The 24,382-nt window shown below is 45.1% G+C and overlaps 1 protein-coding gene across 1 annotated transcript in view; it reads left to right on the top strand.

The window, feature by feature from the left end:
• LOC8052370 (calcitonin gene-related peptide type 1 receptor) overlaps window positions 1-24,382 on the top strand; it is a 234,410-nt gene that overhangs the window by 5,729 nt on the left and 204,299 nt on the right. The window contains exon 2 of the mRNA XM_040216633.1: window positions 24,129-24,325. Coding sequence (XP_040072567.1) covers window positions 24,129-24,325 — 197 coding nt within the window. The remainder of the gene's footprint in view (window positions 1-24,128; window positions 24,326-24,382) is intronic.

Below are 24,382 nucleotides of genomic sequence, written 5' to 3'. Positions count from 1 at the left end.
GGCACCAGGGTATTGATATTTGTTAAGGGTAATTATGAAGATGTAATGAAGGTCGTACGACCCTTGAAGGTTTCCGTGACAGCGCTGATGATTTTTATTAGAATACAGAATTATGACCATTTTGACTGTTTTGAGCGCGTAATGAGGCAAATTTGAAATTACCATTCTTTGGACAATGAAAGTGACACAACAAATGGAAGTACGTACTAGACGAGTCTTCTACCTTAATCTTAAGACCATGACAAGAAGACCAAATCTCTTCGTATTTGCTCATATGTGCAGATAAATTTAACAGGGTGCTTTAACTAGATTTAATTTGACTGGGTTCAACGAGATAGCGACACCAGCACCAAATGCCTCAAGCCAGAGCATTTGTTGTTGTTGCTCTTTTCCCGAGCGTGTACGGACGGCGACAGGCGTCAAGAGTCCTTTGCTTGACACCGACGAGATTAATTTTGCCTTTTGGCGGGAGAATGGACTGTGTGAGATTTCTGTCTGCCCCACCGCACAAGAAATAGAAGAAACGAGTGGCGACCCATGTAGGTCGAAGTGATGCCATGTGTTGTGTTTTGCTGCAGCGCGACTTTTAATTTGAGAGTGACCGCGGCCGATGTCACGACCTGTGTAGTCAGTCAACGGTGCGAAAGTGCCCCGTAACCTCGCGCTCCGCGAATCCCCCGGTCACACCGAAGAATCCCACGCTCTTCGTAAAGCCCCTTGATATGTTTTGTTTGTCTTGAAAGCGGCATCAAATCACCAAATAGGCCGATGCACGAGCAGGTGCCTCGCTCAGCGCTTGCGAGCAAATGACGGCGCAGCACTAAAGGGAGCTAGAGTTCCTCTATAGGCTTCCTACGGGAGCCCGAGTTGCGCTTTCAGCCATCTTGAAGTCCAGAGTTATGCGGGAAAACCCCTCCCCCTGCTGTAGACGCCGTGCTCCGTCACTTGAGGGCGGTCGCGTGGCTGAATTCGGCGAATAGTGGCGCCACTTGCGCCACCACGCATGGAAAACAGAAAAGGAGGGAAAGGAGGCAGAAGCAGGGGAACATATGCCGGAGCGCGTGGAACATCGACTTTCCTGCACTTCCCAGGATTTTTTACTTCTCGCGTGATCGATCTCGGTGAATAGCTGCGCGGCGGCACGTAGGAAACAGACGCGCAACCAATGCAGAAACTCTCAAAGGAGCCGCCATGGAGCTGCCCTTGAAAGGAAACTGCGGCGGGGCTCTCGCTCGTGGTACGTGTCTCACGCGTTCGTCAGCGGCGGTTATCAATACTTTATCCAGGGACTGCAGCTCACAGCGCTGATTTGGCTTCCCGTGCTTCTGTCGGCCGCTTCACATCTTATATTTGCGAAAAAACATGCGCTTTGGCGTATCTCTGCGTGAGGGCTCAAGCCGTATCACATTTATTTTTTATCTGTGTAGAGATTTCATATTTTGATTTAGGTAGGGTACGTGCGTGCACCAAGGTGGGTGTTGATGAACACGAGACAACCGTGAATGTGCTGATCTAACTCAGCTCTTTGATTCTACGGCGTCACGTAGCTCAAAAGGAAAGAAGACGCAAGTTCGGCCGAGCTAGCGCTATGCATGGCTTAACACGTAGCGTTCTCGCACCATCCCATGTGCATTCCACTTATTAAAAAAAAAATGCGATACTACACATTTCACGCTGCAAAGGTACCGTACATGCTGAGAAACAGGGCCTCGAAAATGGCAGCTGGTGTAATTTCAGTGCAGGGCATAGAACCACTGAGCTCGTGCCTTTGGCTTCGCTTGCACTTAGGGAAAAATATATGTAATGGCGTCGTCTCTGAAAACGCAGTAGCCACAAATCGCAAGTTCATCGGATTTTTTGTTCTCGACTTACGAATTTTAAAAGGCCGCGGCAGAAAGCAGTGTTTTTCACATCCGTCGTAGGTCGGATGTTTCACTCAATCTCCCGTCGTGGATTTTCACTCCACATTATATTAAATTTTTTCAAGCACTCTGTGAGATTGTTTAAAACGCTCTAATACCATGAAATAGTTTTAGGCTTTTTGCTCTTTTTCTGTAAAAATGTCAAAAACGCCCCCTCGGTCAGTTCTTGACGATATTTGACAATTAATTACTGGCGATCTATTTGGGTTACATCAATATTTCTTATGTCTACAGAGAGCCCTAAACACGCGCTTTATATATATTATAATATGACTCAGCTGTATAAAATATCCTTTGCGGGACGTTTATGTTAATGTTATGCGAAAACCAAAATGTACCAATTTTAAAATCGTTTTTCTAAAAAAAAGCATTTCTTATTTTTTCTATTTTTTTTGTAAAAATGTAGATATTGTCGTTATCTGCTTGAAAATCAAGTCGACAAAGTGTGTATTTTGTTTTTATGTTCTATACTTAAGCCTCAATATCGGAAAAAGCCGTCTTCTTTTTGCAAGACCTAAGTCAGACACAGCGACCCGTGCGTTTCTATGGATTGTGAAAACGTTTTCTTGAATTTTTGTCTGCGTTTTCTAATCAATTATAAAAGTATTTCGTGCTATTGAATAGTTATTTATGTTTTGATAAGAGCGGGAAACCACGAGAAACATATATCAAACCAAATCAGCAGGCCCAGTAGACCTTCAATATCCAAGAGGCGCAGACGTTGTATTGTTTTGATTTATAAACCTTTCACTGTAAGCTAGCATGACTAGTTATTAGCTGTCATATTACTAAGAAATAGAAAGTCACACATCATTGATATATTATATACAATTCTTTCCGAAACCAAACGCTAGGGTTTGTTCACCGCACATCGATCAGATAATCAGGGAATATCCTTTCGCTGCCGTAATACAGAAAAGTGATGACACAGAAACCATCCGAAACACACGGAGAAAGTGTCACGGAGAGGGTTATGGAATAAAAATAAATAAAGTAAGAATAAAATTACCCAACTCCGATCTTAACGAAAATTGCGTTAAAAAAATGAAAAGATTTAGGTTCGAGCGGTGGCAAGGCGATAGGTCCACGCCTGGTGGAGGGTCAGAGAAAGAAGTCGACGACACGTAAAGGTAAAACAAAAAAACAAAGATCTAATAGAGACGGAAAAACTCAGCCGCACATGGCAAGAACAAAAACCAACTCCTCCGGGCCTTCCCTAAACGGGACACAACCGAATGCGTGCGAACACGCTCTCTACAGCACCGCCAGGCCGCTACGCCCTGACGAAATAAACCCAACAACTAAACAATGCTAACAAACAGTGAGTCATAAAACATTAAAAAAACAAAAATGTTCAGCAAAATTGCACCCGAGAAAGAAAGTTCAGCGGGACGAAGGAACACGCACGAAATAAAAATAAAAAAAATCTTAACTGACCGACGCCGAGTCCACTCCCACGACACTGAAGCTTGGCAGATGATGTTTGAATCTATTGTTCACTCTGTTCCGCACAGCCACGATGGCTGCGCGGAACAGTGGCTGTGCGGAACAAAGTAAAGAATAGATTCGAGCAGCGATGCGCGAGAAGGTAACCGAGACGTAACATGCCTCGAGCCTGATATCGGGAGAGTAGCTTCCGAGGTAGTTACTGCAGTTACTCAAACTTTCTCTTCCCCTTCCCTTTTTCAAAAGAACACGTCAGCCGGCGCTAACTTTTCATCTTGGGAGAAGGCCACTCTTCACAAACGGTTATAGTTAAGAAGGAGGCTGACTTCGACCCAACTAGTCTCCGGGAAGATAAACACAAGTATATTTACCAACACGCTCGTTTTTAATGTCAGTCTCCGGGCTTTGCTGTTTCCAAAAGACATAACCCTTCGGTGCTATCGGATCTCCGCGGAGAGAGATGTTCGCCGCGTCAACGACACATTCGTACCATTTCACTCTTCGCGACACAGGGTGCGCTGCCCGCCTTACTGTCACGGGCCGTCCTATCTAACACAACGAGCGCGAAAGGTCGTGGTCATCTGCTGGTTCCGAAAGGGCGGGCCGTTCATATAGTCCAATGAAGGCCCCGAATCAGTACGACGTCTGCCGATTTCTACGCATTAAAAATTTACGACGCCTGCATGCTGGTTTACTTATAGAAGTCTTGCTTCCTCTTTTGAACTCCTCCAATGTAGCTTGCCGCCTATAATTTAAATAATCAATAAATGTTACAGGGTGGAACTACTGTATTTTATTTTTATGTGGGAACGTTGAAAAAAGGCAAAAATATTTTACCGTTTGTGAAGGCGCGCAATTCCCAAGTCCATTTCGAGCCGTAAAAACACGTTTTTGTACGAACTTGATGCCTAAATATAGAACATGCAAACAAAATACACACTTTCTCGACTTGCTTTTTGTGTAGACAACTATCTTATCTACATTTTAAGAAAAAAAAATGTTTTTTTTTAGAAAATCGATTTTAAAAATGGTATTTTTTGGTTTTCGCATAATATTAACGTAAACGTCCCGCAAAGGATATTTTATACAGCCGAGTCATTTTATAATATCTATAAAGAGCGTGTTCTGGACTCTCCGTGGACACAAAAAATATTGATTTAACCCAGGTAGATCGTCAGTAATTAAATGTCAAAGTTCGTCAACAATTGACCGAGGGGGCGTTTTTGACATTTTTACACAAAAAAAGCAAAAAGCCTAAAATTATTTCATGGTATTAGAGACTTTTAAATGTGTTCACAGAGTGCTTGAAAAAAGTTAATATAATGTGAACTGAAAATCCACGACGGGAGATCGAGTGAAACATCGGACCCACGACGGATGTGAAAAAAAAACTGCTTTCCGCCGCGGCCTCTTACAATTCGTAAGTTGAGAACAGAAAAAATCCGACGAACTTGCGATTTGTGGCTACTGCGGTTTTAGAGACGACGCCATAACCTATATTTTTTCAGCGAAACTAAAAATTTGACCCTTTTTGTCTGCATGATTTGAGATTAAATCACCGATATATATAGACTCCATTCACATTTAAGTTGAGACTAGAAGCTCTGCCCTTAGCGCGAGCGCGCTGCCTTCCGCAAAGCATTGGTTGCGCGCGCCTGCGCGTTTACACTTGTGTTGTCAAAGCCAGAAAGCTTGCGCTGAAGGTGGAGATTCCAATCTCAACTGAAAGGTGAACGCAGTATAGACGGTTTAGACACGCTCCAGATTACATTCGCCATTGAAGGCTTTCTCTTGCACTACCGATATACCGTGCCACTGAAACGGGCGTTGACTGGCCAAAAATGGCAATAATCTGACTTGCTATCAAAATGATAAAGTGAAATAATAAGAATTAGAGTAAACAAAAAATGAAAGACGTTTACAGCACCCTGTAACGCCGAATTAGAGCGCAGCTCTTGAGGAGGAGGAGGGAAGGGTACTGAGGGGATGGTATAGCCCTCCTCCCTCCTCCTCACCTCCTCATCCTCCTGCTACTCTTCCTCCCCTCCTTCCTCCCCCCGCCTTCACTCACCACGACTCGCCTCCCGTCGCTCAACGCGCCGGGCGGCTGCTATGGTAGCTGCAGTGTATTCTAAGGAATACGTACGTTTTAAAGCACGGCTTCTAGATGGTGTTTCAGTTGTGCTCTATTGAACGCACAGTTATAGAACTAAAATCTAGATGGCACTTCGAACGGCGGGAGGCGAACTGAAATGAGTGAGGAGGAGTACTCCCCCCCCCCCCCCCCCCCCCCCCCCCCCCTGTGGGGGTTCCACAACAAAGGTAATCTATAATCTGTGGTAAAGTTGGCCCGAGCATGACGCTGAGTGTCTTTCGACGCGTTCACTGGACAGAACTTCCAGTCGATCGTTGACCCTGCTTTCGTGTCCAATTTCCAACCTCGGACCCAGTCGGAAACCACTGCAGGGCTATCTCTTTGACTTGTGTTGTGCGCCGGCCGTTGGCCTCTGGCGGTTTTGACGGACACAGCGGACAAACAAAATCCAGCTCGCCTAGATCGGCGGCGAACAGCCCCTCGGCCAAGCTCACCCGGAGCACAAGATCTGCATGCGCAGGTGTGGGCATGCAGCTCCTTTGTTCCGGAAAATTTCTGCGCCATCTATGAGGAAAAAGATACGAATGGCGGGTGAATCCATCTTAAACAGCCTTGACCTAATTCTAACCTGATTATTCGTCCATTGCGACAAAGGCAGATGAGCAACCCGAAAAACTACGAAACAGTATGACAGTATAGCAACGTTTATCTTTTACCACGTCCGTCAAACTCTACAGCTGAAAATGCTCTTAACCCAGGGAACAAAATGAGGTTCGCTGGTTGAACCTTTTAGGATCGTGTACATATCGAATGTAAACCTCTAGTTTGCCAACACGGTAAGACATAGAACACATTGTTAACTTTGAACTTTTAAAGCAGAGAGAACAAACAAGAAAGGGGAATTTCAAGTTTAGGAGATCCTGAAGCTCAACACTCTCCTTCTTTTAAGCGCGTCAGCAGAACGACTCTTCAGCGTAGCCAGAGAAGCATTCTCAAGGAGTCGGGAAAACCTAACTAGTAGAAACTTTAGGTGGCAGCGACTGCTTAAGTGCAACGAATACTGAAAAGAAAAGAATAAAACATGAGACAAAAGCTGTTAAGTATTTGATCGTAAAAGTAACATGAAGAGTAACTAGTTTTGAAGTACGGTAACGCGTTACTTTTGAGAATTGGTAACATGCAACGTATTTTCAAGCTGGTAACAAGTAATGGTATTAGTTACTTTTTTGGGGTAACGTGCACATATCTGGTGTAGAGTACAAACAACTTACAGTTATTCTACTCGGGCGTTTAATAGAGCCAATGCTTCGCTCTATTACGCAAAAATAAAAGTTAATACGGTGCTAGCCCCAACGGCTACTAGAGAGACTCTCGCCAGCCCCTGCGGCCTCCAGCGATCGATAAGTCTCCATCGCCAAACTTTCTTGGACGTTCATCAGATGTTAAGAACAGAACATTCCAAGTCTTGACTACGAGTAACCCCCAGAGCCAACTTTAGCACGTAGTTAGCCCCGAAAAGATCAGCTATGGCCGGATATGATCCAGGTTCAGGAAGACAGAGATATCGCATCAATTTTTACGAGCAGTAGACCGGTGGACGAAACGCTTGTCTCGGAGTCGACAGGTACGGTAGCATAATATTATCCACTACCCTTTGGGGGCCCGACGTAGGGGTTGCCAGGCTATATGACACAAAACGAAAACAAACAAAAAAATCTCTTCATACACTCAGTCTCGCACAAATAACCTCCGCCTAGACGCCAGCAGCGCATGCGTGAACCTTGGACCAACAATAGATGCTGTCTGCTATAGCTTTTGTTTGCTGGAAACAAGACGGAATATTTCTTCTGGCTCGTTCATCACTGGCTGTGCAGTTGAACCTAGTCAGCTGCTATTTACTGCTGATGTAGGCGAAGGCTGCTTGAGAAGTGCAATCTAGTAAAGTACGTTGCCGGGCGGTTCGTGCTTTTCCTGGCACAAATATAATAGCGTATGTCTACTCTTACTGGCTTCTTCGTGTCCTATATGGGTTTTCTTAATTTTATTGAGAAGTGCAGTTGTGCAGGTCTTTGTGAGTGGATGGACGTGTATACATTTGCCCCTGAAAACCGCGTTTGAAGGGACTCCATCACTAAATGATAGCAATGGTGGGCTCTTGGAGACCTTTGCGTCTGAAACAACCGGCTGGCCCTTCTTAAATTAGAGATCAGTTTCACAAGTGTAATCATATTCGTCATAAATATAATATATAAGCTTTACTCATAATCATGTTTAATCATTATAATCAGAATATTAATTGCAGTCCCTGTTTATATCCTTACCTCTTCATACGTATGCAGAATAGACTACTTTATACATATGAAGAATATACTACTTCATAAATTCATGCATGCAACAGTGAGCTCGTTGCATTATGGGGCCTCTTTAGCCATGGAGAGGGGTGGCACATGACTTCAATCTCGATTGCCTCGTTGACAAAGTAGAACATCAGCACTAGATTAAAAGGAAGTCAGCGCTTGCCTGCATTGCACCCATTCACCTTCACGAGAGCTCCCGTTGAGGCACGAACTTCTAGCGGCCGTAAAGAACTGCCTAGACTTTTGGCGAATTCACACTGGAAGCGGATCCGCGTTCGCGAAGCGGTTGCGAATGCCGTTTGCGTGCGACCCCGTTCAGACACACGAGACTTGTGCCTATCTCAAATACTCTACTCAAGATACTATATTTCAAATACTTTTTGAAGTACCTTGGTATCTTGCAGATACTTTTGATCGAGAGTATTTGATACTCTATCTTGATTACATTTCTAAGTATCTTGTACTCATTATCTGAAATACATTTTTGACATTCTGCCATTTTCCGAGTTTTTCGCTATGAAGTGGCGTGAACGTGGAACGAGCAATCGTGTACATTCTTTCAAGCAACCAAATCCTGGTGCTAGCTCCGATTAGCTGCGGTGGCTTTGATTGAGCTCGTGAAAACATCGCTTTTTTGGCGATTTCGATTCATATTTCAGCCCAAGGCTGATACAATGAAGGTTTTCCCCTCGCCTTCCCAAAGGCGCCTTTTGTTTCCTAGAGTTCCCTCCAAAAATTAAAAAAAAGGGGTGGTTTTACGGAAGTAAAAATTGCCACACTGAGGCTCAACGCAGACCGGGAAATGACCTGGGACAACAATGCAGACTTGGGCTTCAAGAAAAAGAAGAAAATGAGAAGTGGACACAAAAATAATACTTTTTTTTTCTTGTATATTTAACAACGCTACTGCAAATCGTCGAGGTTTTTCTTTTTTTTCTTCTTTTTTGTGTTGTCACTGAGGCACTTATTGCTCTCGCGAACACTGTCTGCAAACGATCATTGTTAAGTAGAGAACAGGACAGGAAATCAGCTAGGAGCTGGACGCCACTCAAAATGCCAACAAAGCGTCCCCCAAGGTTGAGTGCATTTCTAAACGCAACCTAATTGAAGGTGCGACCACTTCCGGGACTGTTATGTAGGTTCTTTTTGTTATCCATTCACTCATATCCGTATCCCAAGTTCGTTGATAGTGAACCCCCATATACGGAATATGGATTGTATTTAAACAATGCGTCTAAGGTGCGCCGCAGGATGTGATATTCAGCGATGTCACTATTGGCGAGGCGCTTTGTCCCGTTAGTTGTCCCCACACCTCGGTGTTTACCCAACACAAGGCCTGTGCATGTGACCACAGGCCTTGTGTGAACGTCCATGTCATTTTCTTTAACAGAGCGCGGGGCGCAGTGTAATGTAAAAATACTAACAATCGACGAAGTGACGTTAAGGGCCGGATCTCCCCCGAAAGCAGTCGTCAGAGGATGCGAACTTGACCTACATGGGCTTTTGTGCTGAGCTGGGCACCGTGCATGCTGCATTGTTCATGCAAGCCGGAGTGGTAAAAAGAGAGCTCCTCCTTCCCCTCACCGGAGAACATGAACTCCAGCCGAACGCTGACGCCGCATTCGGTCATGTCAGCCGAGCGCCGACTTATGGTATTTGTTGTCCCCATCCGTGCAGTTCTAAGGTTAACCGCTTGGGGCGCCACGGTCCTATCTCCTCCCCAAAGCGACCTTTCTTTTTGTCCCAGAGATGTTTTGTAACATTATCAGTGATATTGCCACGCGCGTTGCAGAGCGAATGCGTGTCCGAATGGTTGCCGCGCTTGGTTCTCGCGCAGAGGCTCCGGGTTCGATTCCAGGGAGCGGACCCTTCATCTTATTTATTCTTTCAACTTGACATTCTCGCAAGTTGAAAACCTCGTCGTCTGATCGAGTTACCAATGTTCTACGCGCCGAACGTTCTACGCCGGATGTTCCAGAAATCCACGCATGTACAAAAGGTGCTCCGTGTGGAGGTCCAGAGTCAGTCTCGACCCAGCGGTCGATCCTGCTGTTTCGCCGACATCGGCGCCAGCGACGCTAGTATTTCTCTATTTTGTTTTGAGAACAAGTTCGCCCCATTAAATGTTTAGTTTCTTCAGCTATTCGCCACCTCATCATTTTTAATTGGTGACAATATCCTGCTTCTTATAATATGACTGCATAAAACAACCGTACGACGTTTTTTTTCCCGTTTTGTGCAGTGTTGTACCCGTTCCTCAAAAAAAGGAACGAAAGCTCGTTCCTCGTTCCTTCTGAATTTTGGAACGCGTTCCCGTTACAAGTTCCACCTGTGAGAAAAGGAACTCGTTCCCGTTACAGTTTAAAAAATGAAACGTTCCGTTAAATATACGTTACATTTGTATTTTTCTAATTACCATATTTGGTTAGATCAAGCAAAGCTTTCTTCTTCTTTTTCTTTTCTATCCCATCATATGGGAACATACGAATTTTGATGTCGTGATGGAGGGGCACCAGGAGAAGAAAACAAGCGGAATCAAGGTTTTAGTTGTTGATATATTCAAGTTTAAAAATCTCAGCTTTTAATCAGATTCATGTTTGTGGTGAACGATTCAGACAAGCCAAATCTACTGTTACCCCACATTGCACGAGCGTTTTACTACAACCTCACACGTTTCAATCTAACAAAGTCCTTTGTTCGAACTTAACAGCAGTTGCTCCTCGATGTTGCTGTCCTCAAGACTAGCAAGTGAAGGAGAGGGTATGCTTTTGGAAGGTCAGTCTTGAAAACTACAAGTAGTTCTTTGTGAAGGTTGGATTCGTTGTTCAGTTTGAAGGTGGGGGACAAAGGGAGAAGGATTAAAGGTTAATTTCTGTGGATCGTTTAAGTGACCAATGTTCGGGAAACAAAAGTGCGTTCGATGAATAGTAACCTGTGATTTTTTTGTAACTGTAGGTCTATTTATGAAAGTTCAGAAATGGCTGTAGTTGGCCTTAGATTTCTGGGTGTATGAGGATTCGTGGAAGCAAATAACGTAGCTGAGTTGAAACGTCCCTCTTCGTGTCTTTTCGTGCGACTAAACGTTTTGGTATTTGTACCGCAGTCTAGGTCACTTAAAAAAAAAAAATTGATGCCCACTAAGTTTCCAGCAACCGACTTTTACTAAACGAGTACCACACAATATAAATCATAAAATAAGTAACCAAAGCGTGAACGAGTTAAAAACAATATTTTCGTAAAGATATAGCTTTTATACTTTTAAAATTTCCCGCGTAAAAATAGAATGAAAATGACCCCACTAAACAAAAAAAGGAACGCAGTTACTCTTTCCGTTCCAGTAAAAATGTAACGCGTTCCCGTTCCAGTTCCAGTGATGGAAAATGGAACGGCGGCGTTCCTTCGTTCCCCCTAAAAGGAACGCGTTCCAGGAACGCCGTTCCTTGGAAAGACGTTCCGTACAACACTGGTTTTGTGTTGTTGCGTGCTAGTAAATCATTCTGGTAAACCAGATTCACGCAGCTGTATAATTTTTGTTGTCAGTGACGTCGATACAAATTAAGCAATGCGGAGGTATCTCCAAAAGTAACTGAAATTTCTAAGTATTTGTACTCTACTCAAGATACTTTACAGTGAAAGTAACTTGAGTAGTATTTTAAATACTTTATGAAGCAGGTATTTAGTAACTGAACTACTTTTATCGCGTATGTTGTCCAACACTGAGACACACCCAAAGGCGGTTGGCGGTTGGAGAAAGGGTTGGCAGGTTTCTCGGCGGTCACACGCGTGATCTTTTGAGAGTTGCGTTTGGCAACCCTGCTATACAATTCAAAATCCACTTTAATTCACGATCCAAAGCAAAATGTTGCTATTCTGGCACTCTGAAGATTTTTTTCTTCGGGATGTTCGCACGCATCACGAGTTGAGGCATCGAAAAAAGAGGCATGGACCCGCGAAAATTGCGTGCGACTCCCTCGACTTCGCCCATAAGCAAAGTTCAGCTTGGCGCGCCTTGCTGACTCACAAGAGGATGTCCCCGAACTTTTCCTCGAAGTGGACCCTTCCCGCATGAATTGGCTGACCTTTTTTGGGGGGATAGAGGGCCAGTTTTTCCCCCTCGTTGTTCACTCTTATCATTTTGGAAGATAAGAGTGGTGGTGGGGACAGTGGTGCGGGGTAGGGAGCCTTCATGTGCGCTTTGCTAGGGTGATGCCACCCTTTGTAATACCACTCGCCGGCAAACCAGCAGCCATTTTGTTCCTCAGCGATAATCCGTGGGGCTTATAACCCTCCCGGAAACAAGCACCTTATCTCAGAAGTTCGGAGCAGCGTTGTGGAACCCACGGAGGGAGGATTAGCATTTTCCCTTTCGGATGGGATTACCGATGAACACAAAGGCCACTTTCCGGCGCACGGGGAAACAATGAGAGGAACAAAATGGCGGTGGAAGAGGGCGTGGGAAAGGGAAACAGGCAGTTGGCATCACTCTATGCGAAGCGCACATGAAGGCACTCTACTGCGGGGGAATGTGTTCGATGCTAGCACGTCGAGGCTTCGTTGGTGGCGGACTCTCCTCTCGTCACTCGCACGTCGAGCGAGTCTACTGTTTGCTTGACATGCAGCGCAAATAAACGCCGTATGGATTACCTCTGCATCGTCTGGTACGCATACTTTATTCCTTGAATATGTTCCTTTTATTTATTTTGTTAGTAGTAAACGTTACAGGTCGAGCTAGCGCAGGTACCCTGCCCGCTCTGCGGTAGTGCGTTGGCAACGCAATCAAGCTCACGACGTCTCTATCAGCCTTCGTGGTGGTCATGCACGGTGTCGAAAGCTTTCAATGGTTCACACGATTACTTTAGTCGGTACAAAAGCTGACATTTCAGTTGCTCAGGAGCGTGTTCTGACGTTCTACGGAGACTAACAAAGCAGCGAGCTTCGGGCTGTGGCACCCGGAATAATGAACAAACTCTTACCCGAACCAAATCACCGGTGCGAAGCCTGTTAAGATTACGAGTCAATTCTTTTCGCGGCGGTTTCAAAAGACGGACTTGAACACCATGTTTCTCCGTTGATTTGTTTGCTGCAATGCCAGGGCTACAGTGCCTCGGACGCCTCACCAGCGACAGGTCCCATCTTGTTTCGCAAGTCACTGACGTCAAGTCAGCGTCGCGTTGTAATTGGTTGCCGCTTTGCGGTTCGTGAAGGCGGTTGGGAGAAATCAGTTAGGAAGCGGTTGGCAAAAACGCGCTCCAACCGCTCGATCCTAGCGGCTTTGCGGTTGAGAACGCGCGGATCCGCTTCGCGTTTCCGGATCCGCTTCCAGTGTGACTGCGCCATTAGCGAGGAGCAGCAGTAAGGCCTGCCGCATGCCATGCCTTTCTGGCGGTCTGGCTACCACTCTAGAGTGCAGCCGGTCTCTCCCGGGTCATGGATAATTTAAGAAGCATAGGGTATTGGGACGATGAAACGGGACGATCGGCCTAGTGCAATCGTTTCTTTGGTTACCCGCGCACAACCTGTGGAATAGTCTATCGGGAGCCTCAACTTGTTTCGACACACGCTCTGTCGAAACAAGTTGTGTAACGTTGTGAAAGCGGAACTATTATCTTCCACAGTTTGAAGATGAAAGGGGGCTTTAGGAGATTAGGTTGTTACCGAATAAATATCCGTTATAGAAACGTGCTCATTTCTAACTGAGAAAGCAACTGAAAAACAGCTTCATATTGTAGTCGCACAATGAAGTTGCACTAGCAGGAGAGGTATTTGAAGGCCAAAATCGCGGTTTCAACCGATGCAACAGATGGACTTCTTAAATATAGATAGATATTTATAGTGGCTTAGGAGAGCGGCGGCACCGCAGAAGGACAAGTCGCTCATACCCTGAAGGCCCGTGTTGCCGCGTCCAGAGATGATGGACTTGTATTGTTCAGATGAATAAAAAAAATGTTGACAATAGTTTAAAATGGAGCTTGTGGATGCGGGCGCGAGGTTGATATTGCGGCTGAAGAGGGGGAAGAGCGTTCGGCCTAACAGCGGTCTTTGCGATGGCGGTCTTCAAGGGGCCACCATGGGCTGCTGACTTTTAGCAGGCCGGTCTTGAGCGCCTGGTGAAGGCTTCCCTGCGTGCCCGGCTTACAGACAAATCGGCGGAATTTCCCGCCACGCGAGAAGTCCAGCAGCCCCGGAGTGCCCTATTGAAAAATCCAGCTTAAGCTGGTCCCAGCTTCAAGGTGGGTTATTGCCCCAGCATGCCAAGTTTGGCATGCTGGTCATGCTCGTTGATCTGGTCATACTGGTCACGCTGGTTGATCTGGTTATGCTGGTCACTCTGGTTGATCTGGTCCCACCTTCAAGCTGGGTTAATGCCCCAGCATGCCCAGTTTGGCATGCTGTTCATGCTGGTGGACTTCCCAACCAGTTCCTGTTTACATTAATACACAAAATAAACACGCTAAGCTCTTCAGAAAAGCCAACTTGGCATCCGATTTATTATTTTTGTGGTTGCGGCCTGCTCACATGAGCTCAGATGCTACACATCTTCGACGCTGACACAGTACTAACCGACACACAAAGAATGGTTCACGGTGCAAAGCAAACAATGTTAATAAAACCAGATTGCTTATATCTCAACACGAAAAATACTAGACACAAACCAAAAACAGGCAATAGCAATTGTAAATACTACACGGATGAAAGGAGCGAACCTGGGTTCCGCCAGTAATTGGGGCGAAGCGGCCTCTTGCGTGGTCGGCAGAGGCGAGTAAATTTGTGTGGCTTGGATTATCATTCGCGATACTCTTCGGCACCACAGTCATTCACGAGCACGCACACGTTCGAAGACACGAAGCGACGCCTCAGTCGGGACATCCGACCTTTTCCCGCATTGAACGGACTGCCGTTCCCTGTCTCCTGAAAACCCGCTTTGCTTGCACCGTGGCTCAAGTAGTCTCCAAACAACGCGCACACAGCCGTCCCTTCGAAAATCTGGGCAAGCTAGCCAAACGTATGTCAAATTCTACGTTCCTACCACTTCCTCTCTCTCTTTTTTCTCGCACGCAAAGGCAGCTTGCAGCGCGTCTGAAGCGCTCGGTCGTCTACCAAAGACGAGAGGACAAAGAACAGGACGTGGTCTCGTTCCAGCCTAAGCCGACCTTGGCGCGCGCGCGCTCCCAGCAATGCCATTTCGACCATCTCTAGCGGACCTTGGCGTGCGCGCTTCCTACAAGACCAGCTTGACCACCGCAATAATCAGTTCGACCAGTTTCACTAGCTTGTCTCCCAGCTTGACCTGCTGTCTCCCAGCTTGACCACATTGGCTCCATGGAAAGCCAGTTTGACCAGTTAGGACCAAACTAGCTCCCAGCAACACCAGATCGAATCTAAAACCAGATTCTATTTAGACCATGCTGGTTTTTACTTAAACCATACTGACCAGCTTCAATTCTAGCTTGCCCAGCTCAAAACAGCTTGATTGCCAGTTAAACCAGTTTGACTACCACATTGACCAGTTTGACCAGCTTAGTTACCAGCTTGACCACTTTGATTTTCATGCTGGTTTTTCCAATAAGGTGGGGTTCCATGGTTTGACACCGGTGTTGGCCGGGCGACGGTCTTCGCGAATGCGGGCCTTTCAAGTCTTCCAGCTAGCTGTCGAGCTTGCCACCGAGCAGCCTTAGCACCCTCCCGATCGAAGACATCGCATGTGCCACTGGTCCTGCTGGCCCTCTGATGGCAAAAAAAGACGTCTTATGCCCAACCGGCTTCATCTTCTTCGAAAGAGGTCTATGGCCTTTATGCCAGGCAATGGGCTCTATTTGCCGCTCCTTGGCACTACATTAAATAGCTGACCGCCATAATCGAAAGTTATACTGAATGGTGGATTCAGTAGGAACATGAAATGCATGCAGATGAGTCATCCGATAACAGACAGCTTCGCCGCGGAATCGGAGACCGAGTATGTTGACACACCAAAGGTCGGAACACTTGGAGCGAAAGGTCGCGCTACAAGACCCAGGGGTCTTGGGGTCTATTAATACCCCCGAGAAGACAAGGCATGCGTGCCTTTGCCCCCAAACGTAATTACTGTGCGGAGCGAAAGTTTGTTAGCTTCTTGCAGAGGGGTTGTGATGATGTCAAAACGCCGAGCTCCTATTAGCTCATTAGAAAAGAGTAGCGGGTAGACCACAAAGCATCTAGCATTGAGGTCTACCCACTATCCTTTGAATCAAAGCCAATCAGAGATCAGCATCGTTCTTTCGTCCACCGCAACTGCTACGCCAAAGAAGACGACTTGTTCACCGCGTCGATCCACGCAGCTTGCGTGGACCTATAGCAGGGGTGGCCAAACCGCGGCTCGCGAGCCGCATGCGGCTCTTTGCTAGTCCAAGTGCGGCTCGCGGATCCCCTGTAAGGGGACCCCCCCCCCCCCCCTCTTTTCCAAGTTTCCCTGGGGGAAAAAAAAAGAAAGGATTTCATAATAAAGCACTCTGCAGCTCGCAGCTTGGCAGCCTTGTACTCCCATACGTACATTCGTACAACCTTATGCCCCCATACGTACAATCAGACTCTAAACAAAAGTTAAGTTTGCCCCCCCCCCCCCCCCCCCCGCGGCTCTTAGAAGTTCCGTGGTTTTGTTTGCGGCTCTTAGGCCAGGCCAGCCTGGCCACCCCTGACCTATAGTGATTACGTTAGCTTGCATTAGCATCACCTCCAGCGCGTCGTGCAGCGTTTTACAACGTCACACGCGGCGACGCCAAGACACTGTATGGGGAGAGCAAGTCGTCTGCTTCTTGCGCAGGTGTTGCGTTGACATCAGAACGACACCGAGCTTTGATTGTCTTTGATTGAAAGGATAGTAAGTAAACCTTAAAGCTTACCCACTATTTTCTCTTTTTTCAATCAGCCAATAAGAGTTCGGCGTTCTGTCATCATCGCAACCCCCGTGCAAGAAGCAGACGAACTTGCGCTCCGCGTACGCGTCTGTCACTTCGCGTCGTGATTGCCGCTTGGGGCGGGGCGGGCATCCACCGACGATGACGTCATTCACTGGCCTTGTCCTTAGGTGGCGTTGGTTCACCCCGCACTCGGGACTGTTTCGATATGAATGAGCATCGCACCAACATGCGGTCGTGTACCACTACTGCGTGATGCACGTTAAAGCCCCCCCCTAACCCCAAGACAGTGGTACTGAACTGGCTAAATTTCTCACCCTCAGCGAAGACAACATACACTCGGGTCGACAGACTTCCCGCCGTCTAAACAGACGAACAACGCAAGCCACCTATGCAACTTCGTGCAAACGGTTCACGATACGTATGGATTGGCCGGTCGGCTAGAACAGTTCTGGAGGTCCAGCGAGCGGCCTTCCCTGTTCGGGCTGTTCCACGGAGCCCTATTTCATAAAGCATGTTCGCGTGTTCCGGATACGTTTAGGGAGCACTGTACTCACACACCAATATAGGTGGACACTTGGTGGCACAACGGAAACAAAGTCTTTGTTAGAGTTTTTTTTTTCGGGTTGATTTTGTATTTTAGCTTTTTGTCATTTGAACAACAGTATTCTTAATATAACACAGCGGATTATGTTTTTCTGCTTGTTTGCTAACAAGACTAGATAAAGCTTGAAACATCGTCTGCATCAATATATGAAATTACTTATCTTGATGCGGATGATGACTCACAATCTTTTTCAACAGATAATGGGAATGTCAACTAATAGTCGTGAAACTGAATTTTAATACATTTATTCGCTTACTTTTAAGAACGTTGATTGGAAACAGAGGTAACGTAATTACGCCGTTCATCTATTAATTTACATATATCCTCACCCCCAAAGTTGTAAGCTAGCAAAAATAAGTAAATTTGCGGTGGATGCTGCAAAAGTAGAGTAATGCAACTTAAATGTCGATTGTTATTGATTGAGAAATTCGGCGGAGCTGTTTGGTCTGTTTTTACTTTTTTTGTTAAGTTGCAAAATGAAATTTGCTCTGAAAATTCATAAATATTGTAATAAAGTTCATGGACGTATGACGAAACAAAGCTTCATTGCCATAGACAAATTATTACAGACTGAAAAAAATTGCCCTATTAAATGCGAGACACTCTTACTGTGAATCAGCTCATTATTATACACATTTTAATAAATCTAACTAACGAGACGACGAAATACTCCACCGAGTAACCTTCTCTAGTTCATGTTTGTATAAAACCGTGCTTCACTAATAGCGCCTCTTCGAAAATGTATTATTTTCATGATCAAAGTAATACGGCCAGGCATTTCAAAGACTCACTCGTTCGTCCACTATCTTCACATCAGTGTTATTGGCGGTACCGAAATAAAGTAACAAAATACGTTACCAAGGAACGCGTTATTGATACAATCACAAATAAAAAGTGAAATGTTTTTATTTTTTTATTGACGAATTAATACGTTTTACTGTTTTGGCGAAAGAAACCTTAAAACCCAAAGTCCAAGGGCGTGGTAGTTATTATTTTTAATCGAAGGGGGAGTGGGTGTGTGGAAAAGGAAGGCAGAATTTGGGACGCGTGTGGGATGAGCTCAAAAGCCGCATAACAATTAACGCCTAGTAACACGAATTTTTTGTAATTTGTTTGAAGTCTTGGAGAAAAGTAGTGAGGAGTAACCTAACTACATTGTCCGTTACACGAAATAAGTGACGTTACGCGTTACAGGTGTGGCGTTACCACCAACACTGCATACAGAGCCGGATTAAGATATTTAGGGGCCCTGGGCTCAGCATTCTTGTGAGGCCCTCGTGATGATGATGATGATGACAACGATGCTGATGATATGAAAGGTTACACGCTACTTTTTGAAAAGCCTAAAGTGTTTTTATGTTTTTATATCTGTGCCTTTAGCAATGACATCATTCAAGACGGGTTAAATGTTGTGATAACTTTAAGTAAATTACTATTTATAGGCGAACGCCACGGGGTAATCAAATGACTGCCACGACTCGCTTTCCAGTAAGCGCTATGGGTTAGAAGTGCCGAACTATCTTTTTCGCCAGTGATCAATAGTGCACCGATTTTCGTGGTTATGATGGATGATTGAAAGGTGGACCGTGGCCATGGGAAGCTTCTGGAGTAGACATGTCTTCACAAGAGGTGAAGCCTAGTAAAACTTCCAGTTTCGAAAAAAAAAAGAAAACGCCCCGAACAAGAGTAAAAAAATAAAGAAAAAAACGCTATTCGACGAAAATGAGAGCTGATTTGGCGCCAACAGCGGTTTTGGTCTGTTTTGGTCACCCCTTTTGGGGTTCCCACCAACCGCGACCTCTACTTCCCACTTCGAATCGGATTTTCTCGCTTGGCCATGTCTTGTTACCTCCGTGTCATTGGAAGACGCTTACATGTAGTACATAGTGAGCGCGAGGACAGGGCAGCGCTTGTCCTGTTTGCACTTCCTCTAGTCCCCGTTTTCTGCGCGCTGTTTGCCTTTTCGTCAGACGGACCAGCCTCTTTACCAGTCTCTTTGGCATGATGGATTGCGCCCGGTAGTCATTGTCTAGATTTTTGATTATTCAGGTGGTAGAGTCTTCATTGAATGTCTTGGGACAACTGGCTGCATATTTGGTCAGCTTTCATAGCCTTTCTGATCCTCTTCTTTTTGGAATCTGTTTTCAACTTAATTCCCTCCCCCCCTGTCAAATTAGATGCGTATGCTCTGACATTCGAAATGCAAATAGAAGAGAACTGCGCAACCGAAAAAAAACAAGGCCTTGCCACATTGCTCGCTTTTGTGACTCAAACAAAAGCACTAAAATATGGATGGTGCAGACGAATGACGTGTTATGGTTAGCTATACTTCTACTGCCACTTTCTGGTTTAACAAAATCAGCCACTCAAAGGCAGAAAAACGAATCCCAGTAACTAAAAATATCGTCCATTTCTTGTTGCGCAGTCACCTCTCTCTTTTTTGTTTGTTATTGTGAATTCCGAGGAATGTTTTATTATGTAACTTTTTCTCTGGAAGGCCGAAGGCATTTCTTCTGGCTTGTGAAAGGCAAACATACTTTGAACTAAATTTTATCAAGAAAACGTTCTCCAGGTTGCCCAGAGGCTCAATATGAAGACCGTGAACACATCGAGAAATAAAAAGACGTGTGAAGCTTTCAGCGTAAACACAAACTTGACTAAAGATCCACCATTATTCCCAAAACGGAGGAAAAGATGCTATAAAAGAAATGTCTAGGTCTTCTTTCTGACTTCAATTATATGACAAACTTCAGTGAGACCGCCCCGAAGACGACTGCTCTGTCCCCTTCGCTAAGCAGTTCATAAAAAAACAAAAAATTGTTTGCAAGCACTATGCCTACGTTTACAGAAAGGCGATCGTAGCACATCGAATCAATGAAACGCACCTATCTTCCTACGTCTTCCTCTTCTACCTATCTCCTTACAAACAAAGTAGTCAAATCTCGATTCGATGGGTTTCGGTCGCATCCATGTAAACGGCGCCTATAACAGTAGGCACGAGCTTGAGTAGTACAAAGGGACAAGGTAATCAGCATAGTTTCCCTTTATTTTTCTGAAAAAGGATGACAAATTCCAGAAGGTTGGGGACTCCTCCGTGTCTTCTTTTGCTCAAAGCCGCTTCGAAAAGAACGCGGAGGTTTAGCGTGAGCCGCCAGTAACTCGTCAAATTTATCGGGCCATTCTGCACACCAACCAAAGAAGCTCGCCACGCACAGTGTTGTTCGCTTTCGCTTGCAGTGCCAGTAACTTTGTCATGCCTCTCTTGTTTAAAGCTGTGAAAATATTTTCCAAACTATTTAGTTTCTTTATATATATTTCTTTTTTATGTTTTATTTTTCCCTTCAAAATAATTTTTGTATTGAATTGTTTCTACGACCCACAGCTCAGAGCCCCTCGAGGGCCGGGGCCCGGGGGCTGCAGCCCCCTCAGCCCGTCTCCTGACTGCTTAGCATCAGTGTTGGTAGTAACGCGTGACAAATACGGCGTTACGGACAATAATTGGTGGTAACGCGTTACAAGTAACGGCGTTATAGGTGACGCGCTACTTTTTTTGGTAACGGGGTAACGTACTCGTTACAGTTTTTGAAGGCAGTACGGGATAACGCACTCAAGTTACTAATTTCACGTAACGAGTAATATAGTTACGTTACTCGTTATATCTTTTATTAAAGATTTCAGAAACTATACTTAATATTTTTGCGTTTCTAGGCCACAATTTAAAGAAATTCTTGCGCTCATTTCATATACTTTACAAATTTTGCCTTTTTTTCGCACACAAACACTCCAATTTAGAAGCACCGTAACGCCAACGCTCATGGGGTTTGGGGTTTGTTGCGCCAAATCAGTAAAACGTTTTAGTTCATAAATAAAAAAAGTAACGCCAAACGTAACTTGAGCTGCTTTTTATTGGTAACGCGTTTTTTTTTTTAGGTTGCGTAGGTGGCTAACCCGTTCCTTTTATTTCCAAGTAATGGGTAACGCATTTCCTTTCATCTTTTTCGGCAACGCCTACAACATTGCAACATTGATATTAAATTGCTCGAACTTTGCTCTTTTATAATTTTACTGGAGTACAACGTAAGTACGCCGTGTGGGCCTCTTCACAAGCTGCCTGGTAGGAGGCGGCTCCCCAGCCCAAAAAACAGGATGAAGTCGTCGGAACTTCTACACCCACTAGCGAAGTCTTTGATCCCAACCATTTTCGCCTTTCTTTCCTTTCCTCGGCACCACTTAACGACGCTAAAACACCCTTGAGCAAAATCGGTCTCTCCATCAGAGCTACACTCGCACTAGATCGTCCAGCGTGCTCGATTAAAGCACAATCAGAAAAACAAAAGAAATAAAAAAAGAAAGATCCAATGGACTCTTTTGACCAGAAGCGACCAACAAAAGAAACTAGCTCCAGCCGGTCGATCGCTCTTTCGAGCTACCGACTCTAGGAACGAAAGGATGTTGCCCTTTGCACGGAACACGCCTCTTGATTGTCCTCTGGCGAGATGAACCTTTCTTGAGGTGCACCGAGCGAGATACCTTTTTTGCTCTGAAGGGCTGGCCGCGTTGCCTTCAACGCGAGCGCTCCATCACGCTCGACGAACTGTCCGAGAGGTTTTGGTCGATTCGTCCTGAGCAGTATCCTCCCATTTCTCTTTCACCAGCGACAAGTTTGGGGACATCGTAAGGACAGAGTAGAAAGAGTCGAGTTAGGCCTTTCTTAGTTCGTTGTTGTGTTGTGTCGCAGCTTGACTGTTTCGTCGACGTCGAGAGAATGCTCGATCAGGGTGCGAAAAAGCGAGACAAATGATGTGGTCGTGAGAGCCGATGTCGAAAGAAGGGGTTTATTGATGCTATTCAGGGAGGTTTTGTTCCCCCTTACAAGCTGGTTTCGATTGCTTTTTTTTAGTTAGTTTGATTTGGTCTTGCTTTTCGGTGGCAACCCTTCCAAAAGTTTTAAGTGTCCGGACAGTTGCGTAGCTTGGAAGGGTGGCTTGGGGTAAAAAGGTATATAATATGAAGGTAGAGTGAAGGCAAAATGTTGCGTTGAAGCTGGTAACCTAACAAACTCGATGAGACTTATTTTACATTTTATCTGCCCTTCGAGAGGTATAGTGATCTGGAAATGTGCGACTAAAACCGATATTGGCGCAGATGTTTCTGCAGTAAAATGCTTGTCAATCAACAGCAGGTTAGTAATTTAAAGCACGCTACAAACTAAAAGTCAAAATTGTTGTATGGTTTTGTAGTTTGTTATTATAGTGTGTAGTTTGATAATTATATTCGAGAAAGTTTCTTTATCACCAAACTGTTGCTCAAAAAGTAAGTCTCCAAAGTCAAAGTCATATTTGCTGTATGAAGGATTAGACAACGGAGAGTTGCCTAATCACCAAATTGATGCTCCTAAGGTAATTCTATAAAAGTCAGCCATATTTTGTGTATGAAGGATTAAACAACGGAAAGGTGCCTAATCACTGAATTGATGCTTCAGAGAAAATTCTCCGAAGTCAAGTTCATATTCGTTATAGAAAGGAGTAGACAACAGGAAGTTGCCTAATCCCCAGACTGACGCAAACAAAGAGAATGCTCCAAAGTCAAGGTCAAATTTGTTTTATGAAGGATTAGACAACATAAAGTGCCTAATCACCACCCTGATGCCTCAGAGGTGATCCAAAGTCATAGTAAAATAGCGGAAAGTTGCCTAATCACCAAACTGATGCTCAAAAGATAATGGTTCAAAGTCGAAGTCACGTTCATTAGATTAAGGATAACGAAACGGAAAGTTGCTAAATCAACACACTGATGCTTCCAATATTGGTCTTCAAAGATTCAAAGTCTTAGTTCTTGTTCGAAAGACTGGAAAACGGAAGTTGCCTAATCACCGAACTGATGCTGGAAAGAGAATACTCAAAATTGAAAGTTATATTTGTTTCATTAATGATTATATCACGGGAAATTTTCTAGACCTTCCCACTCTTGTTTCTTCGGTAGCTAGGTTTCATTTCGAAAAACGTAGTTCTTTTTTTTGCCTGTAGTTTGCATGTCATTCTTTTTGCAAGGTTACATCTTGTTTATCGTCGTCCGACTACATGCTCTACTCGAAGAGGACACAGATATACCGTTTGTCAACGAACGAGGAACTGCATTGATTATAGCATCAACGGACAATTAAAGACTAAAAAGAAGAGCAGCAGAACACTGGGTATAGCTCCAGATATCATGAGTTATTCTATTAAGAAAAAACTCGGTAGCGGTGGCCTGAATAGGTGGATAGATTAATACGGGTGAAACCTTTGAATGCGGCCTACGCCATACATGTATTTAGCGTTTTATCCAGAAAATGAAATTAACTTTTTTTTAGATAAAATTTAAATAAACCTTTCTGAGACACGCGAGCTGATTCAATGCAAAGCCTAATAAACAGCATGTGTTGAGAACAGCCGCGCATAAGAGTTTTGTGCAGCGCCCGCTAAATGGCCGCAGTTGCTGTGACGTCGCATAACGCCACTTGAGTCTCACGTGACGTCCGTTAGAGGGCATCTGTGTGAAAAAGATAAATGAGCGTGCCACTGTCAAAGCAGTCGTTCGCAATGGTTCCTGTACGCATGGTGCAAAAGATAGTGCAAGATATATTACCATATATTATTTTCATATAAGATGTCCTATCGCTGTGACTGTAAACCGAGCATTCACATAAAACCGTTCAATGTTTACCCCTTTCGGCTGGCACTAACCTATTATAGGCCAGCTCATACTATCGCTGACTCTACGTCACGCGGCCCTTCTATATTTTGGCTTGCGCGCGTTCTTTATTCGCAGGTTGTGCGGAGATCAGTTGTGCCGCGACTGCGCGCTGGGTCGCGGCTGTACGCTGGCCGAGCCCAACGCGACCGAGGACAGCGACGTGGTGTCTTCGTTCGGCAACGCCCTCTACCTGAGCAAGTGGAAGCAATGCTGCAACGCAGCGTGGCGCTGCTGCCAGTCCATGGTCAGCGTTCCGCAGGTGTCCGACGCCGGTAAGAAGGGCTAGAGCAGCAAAGCGCCTAGAGCGACAAGTGTATTGGGATGCGCAA

This window comes from Ixodes scapularis, unplaced genomic scaffold, assembly GCF_016920785.2.
Source record: "Ixodes scapularis isolate PalLabHiFi unplaced genomic scaffold, ASM1692078v2 PGA_scaffold44__24_contigs__length_19508400, whole genome shotgun sequence".
In the NCBI taxonomy this organism is placed as follows: domain Eukaryota; kingdom Metazoa; phylum Arthropoda; class Arachnida; order Ixodida; family Ixodidae; genus Ixodes; species Ixodes scapularis.
Note: the sequence above shows the minus strand (reverse complement) of the source record. Positions and strands in the feature narration are given on the sequence as shown.